General features: G+C 39.9%; 1 protein-coding gene across 1 annotated transcript; it reads left to right on the top strand.

The window, feature by feature from the left end:
- The first annotated feature begins 1385 nt into the window (after positions 1-1385).
- pls1 (plastin 1 (I isoform)) lies at positions 1386-9195 on the top strand. The gene is made up of 16 exons (XM_085379201.1): positions 1386-1473; positions 1779-1869; positions 2608-2768; positions 2854-2983; positions 3870-4002; positions 4433-4514; positions 5246-5411; positions 5892-6034; positions 6111-6206; positions 6377-6572; positions 7585-7663; positions 8081-8195; positions 8291-8424; positions 8557-8680; positions 8758-8891; positions 8986-9195. The coding sequence occupies exons 2-16, from the start codon at positions 1800-1802 to the stop codon at positions 9122-9124; spliced, it is 1902 nt and encodes a 633-aa protein (XP_085235327.1). The 5' UTR covers positions 1386-1473; positions 1779-1799; the 3' UTR covers positions 9125-9195.
- The last annotated feature ends 731 nt before the right edge of the window (positions 9196-9926 follow it).

Consider the following 9926-nt stretch of genomic DNA (forward strand, 5'->3'; position numbering starts at 1 on the left):
CCACTGACACATCTTCCGAGGAGGAAGCAGAGTCTGGGGATGAGGGGAATGTCCCGCCAATTTCCGGGGGCGAGGTCACTGAGGCAGTTAAACAATTCCTTGGTGGCAGAGCCCCTGGTGTTGATGAGGTCCACCCCGAGTTCCTGAAGGCTGATGAGAGTGATGTTGGGCTCTTCTGGTTGACACGCCTCTGCAATGTTGCGTGGAGATCAGGGGCAGTACCCGTGGACTGGCAGACCGGGGTGGTGGTCCCCATCTTTAAAAAGGGGACGCTGAGGTGGTTCGGGCATCTGACAAGGATGCCCCCTGGGCGCCTCCTGGGTGAGGTGTTCCAGGCATGTCCTACCGGGAGGAGGCCCCGGGGCAGACCCAGGACACGCTGGAGAGATTATATCTCTCGGCTGGCCTGGGAACGCCTTGGTGTTCCCCCGGATAGGCTGGGGGAGGTGGCTGGGGAGAGGGAGGTCTGGGCCTCTTTGCTTAGGCTGCTGCCCCCACGACCCGGCCTTGGATAAAGCGGATGAAGATGGATGGATGGATAACTAAAAATTATATACTATCCTACAACTAATGGCTGCTTATTAACCAAAGCATTAAAAAGTTAAATGTTTATTTTTAGTGATGTGAGCCACAATGGTAGCAGTCATAGTTTAGGCATAGCTGCTAAAAAAAAGGCCAGCCAGCAATGTGTGAAAGATAAAATAAAACAGAGCTTCCAAGTTATTAAAAGTACTTGATATCACTCTAATCTGATCAATAAACTGAAGATGAAAAGTCCAAAGTATAAAAGCAACAAGTCATGGTTTTGCAAGGTGTGCGCCACATTATCTCTGTACTAGGATGAGCTGAAATGCTGGGCAACTGTGCCTGCATAAAGCCAAGCTAACTGTTTGCCCATGCGTCCTTTCTTCGTGCTTCATGCTACATTAAAAGTCTTGTGAATTGAGACTGGTATTCAATTTTATTCAGGTAATTTAAGCATGCTTATCTATCACTAAGCAAACGTCAGCTCTAACAGAGAAGTCAGGGTAAAAAAAAAAGTAATATTTCTATTGTCAAACTGCAGGCTGTGCATTTGGAAAACATTTATTTATATATGCATGTGTTTACCTTTTTTTCAGCTTCCACTACTCTGGGATGCACTGTAAGACAGGTGTGCGTTGACTGCAAATCAATGGCCCAGAAGGGGCAAACATAGAAGGGGCAAACATTTGAGCTTCCACGACAGAGAATAACAGGATGAGGTGTTAAATGTTAACTGTCAGAAGACGCTTGTCTCAGGGTCCAGGCAGGCCAAAGGTCCATCGTGTGCCTCCACCTACTGACTCCTCCTAAAAGACATAATCAGCTCTCCGGTGACTCTACGATCCAGCTTCCTCTCTGTTCCGGTTTGAAACCTTGCAGAGCTCTGGAAGACTAGAGAGGCTTACTGCTCGAGACTCGACTGAGAGGGGAAACACAGGTAATGTGAAGGTAATTGTCCTTGACTTGTCTCACTTTGCCTTTTTAGTCCCTTAAGCAAAGACTCGGAGATTAATGAGGAATCTTTAACGTATTTTGGATGCTGATATAGTTATGGTTTGGACAAAGAGAGATGTTAGTTCAAATGAAACCTACTTTTTTAAAATTTAGATTTAAAGTGTATAGTAATTATATGTCTTTGCAGTAATAAAGTGTTACAACTCTCGTGTTAAGTTGTCAGGTTGATCAGACTTTGTGTCCGTTGCTGAAAACTGCCCTTGTTGTGTGTGTTTTGGGGTGGTGGGCGTGTATTTCAGGTGCACAAAGCTGCAGCTACTATGGACAGTCACATTATACAGATTTCCCGAGATGACTTGGAAGATCTACAAGAAGCCTTCAACAAAATCGGTCAGTTTCGCACAGAGCCACGAACATGCATACACAAACACACAAACACAACACACACGCAAACTCTAACATGACCCTATAAAGGTACTGACAGTAATTCTGAACAAAGTAAGAGTTTTACTGCCATCATAAAATAAAAGACTCTTATGTAAGCCAGTTTTACTGCTTGTGTTGTACTTGTGTTTCACGTGTAATAAACGGTGCCAAATTTTATCAGTAACAATCACAGCTGCAGAGTTGCAAAGATCTTGATAATAATGAGTGGTGTAACAAAACAGACATTATCTTCCCATTTCTGCATGGCATAAAAATATCAAGCACAAAGGACAACAGGTCAAAGGCATCAAACAGCAATTTGGAGCAATTTAAAAATTATTTCTAACACCGTTCATCCTGGTCAAAGTTCATCTCTGACACTCATGTTTCTTGGAACCTTGAATGTCTGAACAAAACGCGAGAGAAATCCATCCAGTAGCTCCTTAGTTTTGACATCATCAGTGAAAACAACAAGCACCCATAAAGTGCCACAAATAGTTTTTGCCTCATTTTAGTAACAAACCAGAAGCCCAGGGGCCACTGACATGCAGCCCCAGTGCAATGAAATTTGTCCACATGAAACAATAAAGTTTAGAATCTATAGAAAAGAAAGTTTACAATAATAAACTTGTAATATGAATCTTTATTCTTAATGAAGGAAATGATTTGCCGTTTTTGTATTTTCTGTGTCTCTGTGTCCAGATATTGATAACAGCGGCTATGTGAGTGAATGGGAGCTTCAGGAGCTGTTCAAAGAGGCAAGCTTCTCCCTTCCAGGCTACAAGGTGCGAGAGATCGTCGAGACCTTCATTGCTGGAGATACAAACAAAGATGGAAAGATCAGCTTTGAGGAATTTGTCTCTGTAAGTTTTGGTACAGCCTGGGAGTAAATACACAAGTTTACACACCCGATTAGACATGAAGTAATGCATCATGTTTTGCTTTCAGATCTACCAAGACCTGAAGAGTAGACAGATCAGCGAGACATTTAAAAAAATTGTGTCACGGAGGGATGGGATTCGTTCTTTTGGAGGAACATCAGGAATCTCTAGCGAGGGAACCCAGCATTCCTACGCTGGTGAGGGACAGCAAGCTCTGTGTGTGTTTGCGTGCTTGTGCGTGTCCGTGTGTGTTAGTGATGAATTTTATCGCACCGGTGAACGATTTTTGTGTGCATGATTAGCTCCAGCTTGTAAAGCAAAGATGTTACTAAAAGCAAATACCTCAAATCTTAAATGACACCAACTGCTCTTCTGAAGGATATATTATATTATATTATATTATATTATATTATATTATATTATATTATATTATATTATATTATATTACTGATGAAATCTCATTTTAGGGCCGTGTGAGCAGGTCTTTAAATCCACTTATAAGATATCCTTAATTGATCCTTAATTTAAAAGAATTATATAAAACATAATATATCAGTTATTACTGGATAAAAGGGTTTATAAATGTTAGCAACTGGACCTAATTTACTAGGAATTTATTTTCAGTATACGGATTATTTAATTTTTATTTATAGCTATTCTGTATCTCAAACCCTTGGTTAGTTAGTTAGTTAAATACAGCATATCAAAACAAAAAAAAAAAACTAAAGAGGAAGTCCTTGAAAAAAATTGAATTTTTGGCTGTAATGTAGATTATTAAATGAATTATAATTTAATGTAACAGCATGATAATGTTTATTTGAGGTGGCACAAAACAACTGTAGGCTTCCCTTCGATTTTCCTAGCTGTTTAATTATTATTTTTTGTCTATTAAATATCAGATAATAGTGGAAAAGACTTCCCTGAGGCCTGTAGAGAGTTAATAGTCCATCTTTGTGATTTAACCGTTCAATCTAACACCATAATTTATTATAATAAACATCATAAACAGTCTACTAACCAGCTGAGCAGCTAATTGTTTACGCTCCTACATTACTTACTGCAGAAATTTATATGTGTGTTTAGATGAGGAGAAGGTGGCTTTTGTAAATTGGATCAACAAATCTTTGGCAAAAGATCCAGACTGCCAACATCTGCTGCCCATGGACCCTGATGATGAAAGCCTCTTTACCTCTGTCCGTGATGGAATCCTCTTATGGTATTAACACAAGCTCATGCACACAGGCAACCAAGAATAAGCGCCTCTATAAACATTTTTATTTTGCACTTTTATGTTGTAGCAAAGGTTAAAAGAGAAACGGTGTAATCTTGTTTTACTATTGTTTTATAGTGTTTCAGAGCGCCTTCCTGCTCACATTTTCTCAGTGGGTTTCTCTTTATTTTACACTTGTCTGCACAAGTATTTTACACTTGTCTTTATTTTACACTTTCACAGACGAAAGATAGCAAGTGAACTATCAGATGGCAGTCATAAACAGTAAATGCTGGATATAAAAAGGGGGAACTGGGAGCACTAAAGGGTCAGGAATCAAACTTGTGACTACCCAGTGCCCAAATCTGGGTATCTTAGACTAGATTCAGAATCAATTCATTCTTTTACTTGTTTAAAAAACAAAAATCTCTTTCAGCAAGATGATCAACCATTCTCAGCCAGACACGATTGATGAAAGAGTCATCAACACTAGGAAACCCTCTACCTTTCATATGAGAGTAAGTAGCAGTTCTTAGTGAGTGGGTAAATACATATATTCATATCACCAATCCATGTTATTTGCAAAGAAAAAAATAGCTGCACAATTTCTGCCAAATTTTAGCTGAGAGCATCTGTAAAACTATATCATCAGCTTGTTAACTAAATGCGGACTCAGGTTGCCAGATTCTGTGCAGACTAAAAGAGTCTGCTGTTGTTTTTTTTATAAGAGGCCAGCTTATGACCTTTGCTGCACCTAAAAAGTAAAAAGAAAGAAGAAGGTAGTAAAGGGAAATTCTCATTTAAGACACGACTACTTTAAAAGACCTGAATGTATTCGGTTAGATGTACTGTAGCTGGCACATGATAAGTCCTCTACTGAACATATGGATGTCAACTGAGATGACGATAGGTAGTAAATGTGTTATTGTGTTATTCTGAATATACTGATTCTCCCGGAATGTTGGACTTTGCAAAAAATCCTGTAATATATTAACTTTTTACTGCATCGTCCTCTTCTTTTTCTTCTGCTGTGTTATATCTCATGAACACTTCTTCCTGGATGATATTTGTCCATCAGCAGTTCCATTTTCAGCTTCTGCTGATTTCTGCTTAGTTTCTTATTATTTGCAGGGTTCAATCTGTAGTCTTTATTTTCGCTGAGCTTTTAAAACAACAGAAACACTGCTGTATGACATGAGAGTGTTTCAGACTTTGAATTAAAAAATCTTGATGCAACGTGTGTTTGTAGGAGAATCTGGTCTTGGCCCTGAATTCAGCCTCAGCTATCGGGTGCACGGTGGTGAGCATGGATGCCCATGACTTGATGGCTGGAAAGCCCCACCTGGTTCTGGGATTGCTCTGGCAGGTTATCAAGATTGGCCTCTTCGCTGACATAGAAATCAGCAGGAACGAAGGTCAGCGCACACCTGCATGCAAACACACAACTTCACTTTTACAGCGCTCACCAATATGTGATGTAGTTCATGCAGGAGAGGTTTGAAATGTAAAGGTTTAGGCAAAACAGTGGAGCTTGTTAGGTTAAAACTGTATAACAGAGTGCCCATAACAGTGTTCATGATTATGTTTCTTTTCTCTAAGCATTCTGTAAGCATTTGGTGCTTTATTTGATTTTATTTTTATATGTCATATTATATTATCTGTAATCATACAGCCTCTAGGTACAAAAATATGTTACAAATTTTTGATTTTTTTGTGCTTTTTTTGTAACAAATTAGTGAATTCTTTTGCGCGTCTTCTTTACTTTGACCAGCATAACCACAACTGTATTACTTTTAATTGAGAGTATCTTGCTGCTTCTAGGTAAAAATGCAGTTTTTTATTAATTTCCTCTTTCTTGCTTTAACAGTTGATTAACTGCTGTTATGTGTTTTCAGGTCTGATTGCCCTCCTAGCAGATGGAGAATCACTGGAGCACCTAATGTCTCTCTCCCCTGACGAGCTGCTGCTCCGCTGGGTCAACTATCATCTACGCAACGCTGGAACGGAAACAATCAGCAACTTCAGCGAAGACATCAAGGTACCGTGCAGAATAAATACACACACACGTGAATACAGAGTCATCAGTAACCTCATCTTGTACTCTCCCACCGAAGGACTCACGGGCCTATTTCCACCTGATGGATCAGATCACTTCCTGTGAGGAGGATGAATTCCAAATGAGGATAAAAATTGACATGAGCGGTCTCAATGTGAGCCACAAACTTTTCACATAACAATGAGAAACTAATAAATAAAGCTAAATGTAAAGATAAACATTTCTGTTTGTCATTTTAACCTGTTTTCTTCACATTCTCATATTTACATAGCGTCTATACCGTTCTTCTATGCATACATGTCTCTGTGTGTGTTTGTTGTGAAGGAGTGGGATTTGGAGAAAAGGGCGGAGCTGATGCTGCAGCAGGCAGCCAGACTGGAATGCAGGCAGTTTGTTACTCCTCATGATGTCACATCTGGAAACAGCAAACTGAACATGGCCTTTGTGGCCAACCTGTTCAACATGCACCCCGGTCTGCAGAAGCTTCTGATGAACGGAGGCGATTTAGAGCACATAGAGAGTGAGATACATCCACCACTACATCTTGGCCTTACAATTACACGACAGAGTCATAAAATGCTGAAATGTACAGTACATAGAGGCATATTAGCCATAAAATGAGCATGGAGAAAACAGACGTAATGCTATGCTAGTTATACATGCCTGTCGCGGGGTCCTCTCCTAAACTTCTCCCGAACAAATACAGGCGTAGTCGGAAAGCATTCAGTGTGGATAATTTATTTATTTTGCCGGCCTCCCAGGTGCACAAAAAGTTATTTACAAAGAAAATAGAACTGACTTAAGTCAGCACAAACAAACATCTATATACAAAACACAGTCTGCATGTTACCCTCTCTGTAACAGCTCACTGGACAAAAGACTACAGGTGGGCCCTGACCGCCTTCTCTTATACCCCATAGCCCCTCCCACTAGGCGTAATAGTCATCTCTTTATTATTTCTTTTATCAAACCGTCTTTCCCCCTCAGCTTATTTCCTGCTGTAGTCCTACAATACATATATGTATATACAGACATTTATGGCCACTTCCCGGCAGCCTACAGTGTTTCACAATAACACCAAACAAACCAAAAGAATAATGCAGTTCACGTGACTCTTCAAGCGCGCGCGAACCCACTATTTAAACCCCGGAACCCCATACCATCGGCTTGCATAACCCCCGTATAATTCGGCGATCATAGCGAGTCTCCGCGACCGGCTTTATGGAAGGTAAGTGGGAAAATACGTTGGCCACCTTCTGCGCTGCTCAAACTATACCTCTCACCCCTTTTTGTTTATCTGCCCGGTCGCCGAAAAGCCGCGCAGCCCCGGTAATTGTAAAAACTAATGGTGGTGGTGCGTGTATGCGCCCAGATCAGCTGTCGGCGGCTCGGGACGGGGTGACTCCGTCACAATGCCATAGACCAATAATAAGCCAGAGATGATAATAGGTGCTTGAGTTTGTGGCAGACGTCCAGACTATAGATGAAGTCAACTGTATGATAACATGTATGATGTCTTCATATCATTCTAGGGGAGACCAGAGAAGAAAAAACATTTCGCAACTGGATGAACTCTCTGGGTGTTTCTCCACATGTGCACCATCTTTACCAGTATGTCATCAGTTATAAATAATCATGTTGACCATATCAGTTATTTAGGGTGAATGGAGCTGTAAATCAAGATCACGGCTTCATTTAATGAGGGTGAGAATGGATTAGCATGTGTCCTCATTTATCATTTCACTGAAGACTCCACAAGAGTAAGATATGGGCTTAGATATCCTAAATTTTAACGCTTTCCTCATGCAGACAGCATTGAAAATAATAAATCCCTTATTTAATTATAAGTGTAATTATTACTATTTGTTAGCTTTAAAGCACAGTAAAACATGAACTCCCCCTAAGGCTGCTAAAAGTCCATATTTCAACAAAAATAGAGATGACATGCTCTAAGTGTTCTCAGAGGTGGTCTTTTTTTTCCTTCTTCTTCTATTGAAATCCATTATCTGTGTCATTGTTTTTATCCAGTGACCTGTGTGACGGCTTGGTGATTCTGCAGCTTTATGATAAGGTCAATGTGTTTGTGAACTGGAAGAAAGTCAACCGCCCTCCTTATCCTGCTCTGGGGGCCAACATGAAGAAGGTACTAGACGCTAACAAGCAGAGCTGTCACAATGACAGGAAAAGCACAGCAGTGGGAAATATGAGAGATGTTTTGTTTTTTTCCCTGTATCCCAGCTGGAAAACTGTAACTATGCTGTGGAGCTGGGCAGGGATGTCGCCCGCTTCTCCCTGGTTGGAATTGGAGGAGTAAATCTAAACGAGGGGAGTCGTGTACACACCTTAGGGCTGGTCTGGCAGCTGATGAGGAGGTATGTGCACGCAGAGCTGCAGGATGTTTTGCTTGCTGTAGTATATTGTTTGGTGAAAACAGATAGTCCATGCTTTGGCGACTGCTGCTCCTTGTATAGTTTCAGTTACCTGTACTTCTTACAATCCGCCAGGTACACAATTCAAGTTTTGTCTGATTTGGGTGATGGAGAGAGGGTGGTAGATCAAATCATCCTGGACTGGGTCAACAAGATGCTGAGTCAGAATAGAAAGGACACACAAATCACCAGCTTCAAGGTGTGTATCTTTGTTTGTGAAATGGTATGATATCAAAAGACTGTGTGCTTTAAACCCCTTTTTCCTGTTTTCTGCAGGACAAGCTGATCAGCACCAGCCTGCCAGTGATTGACCTGATTGATGTAATTGCTCCGGGGATGGTCAAGTTCCCCGTGGTGGCAAGAGGAGAAAATGGAGTGCTGAAGAAAGATGATAAAATCAACAATGCCAAGTAAGAAAAAAAACGTTTTTAAACTCCCAACCTCTTTGGATTTTTCGCTCTTTTCTAATTTCCTTACTCCTCTCTCCTTTTTTGCTGCTCTTAGGTATGCAATTTCATTGGCTCGTAAGATTGGCGCTCGTGTCTACGCTCTGCCTGATGATTTGGTGGAGGTCAACCCCAAGATGGTGATGACTGTGTTTGCCTGCCTCATGGGGCATGGTATGAAGAAAGCCAAAAACTGAAGTAGGCACAAACAACACTGAATGAAGATGGAAAAATATATTTGTATTTTACTTTTAAAAATTTTCTATAAGTTTTAACCTTGCCGTGCGTACAAAACAAAAACAGTCTAGCATTCTCTATTATTCGTTTGCAAGAAAAGAAAGCTGTAAATCTTTTTCCATCAATAAAGATTATTTTTTTTATACGTGATTTTATGGAAGATTGTTCTTTGCTTTAATAAACTTAACCAATTCTATTTACTTCTTCTGCAATATGAGCCAGAGATCCGGCAGAAGAAAAAGCAGAATTATACACACATCTGTTCTGTCAAATACATTTTATGTCTGTAAATGTTGTGCATTGAATATTGCTATTTAATTAATAAAGAGAATTTATCAAATGTACAAAGTACCTGTGAATTTTTTCTGTATCAAAACACAAGTAAAGAGCAAATTGGATATAACATGTATATTCAGAAGTGCATGAAATATAATTGAATCAAAAGCCATTAAAAGCAAAAATCTGGCTTTTCTACATAGCTTCTAAAATGAGCATAACTAAAAACTTTAAGGTTAAAAATACTTGAAAGATGGGAGGTGACAATAAACTGACATTACTTGATATTTATTTATTTACTTATTACCCATTTTCAAATATGTTTCAGTCTCCCCTTTAGATAGGGGGAAGCATCTTATACATCTTAAGTGTTTTTAAAAAGCTGCATGGTGAATAAAGGGACTGAAACACTTGTGTTTCTCTTGTTCTGTTGTAGTTTCTTTACCTTACAATATAAAGTGTTTTAATGTGTCTTTTGTTGTGACT

Source organism: Diplotaxodon limnothrissa, linkage group LG19, assembly GCF_057381915.1.
Source record: "Diplotaxodon limnothrissa isolate DT_005_m linkage group LG19, D_limnothrissa_male_GT1.1, whole genome shotgun sequence".
Classification (NCBI taxonomy): Eukaryota; Metazoa; Chordata; class Actinopteri; order Cichliformes; family Cichlidae; genus Diplotaxodon; species Diplotaxodon limnothrissa.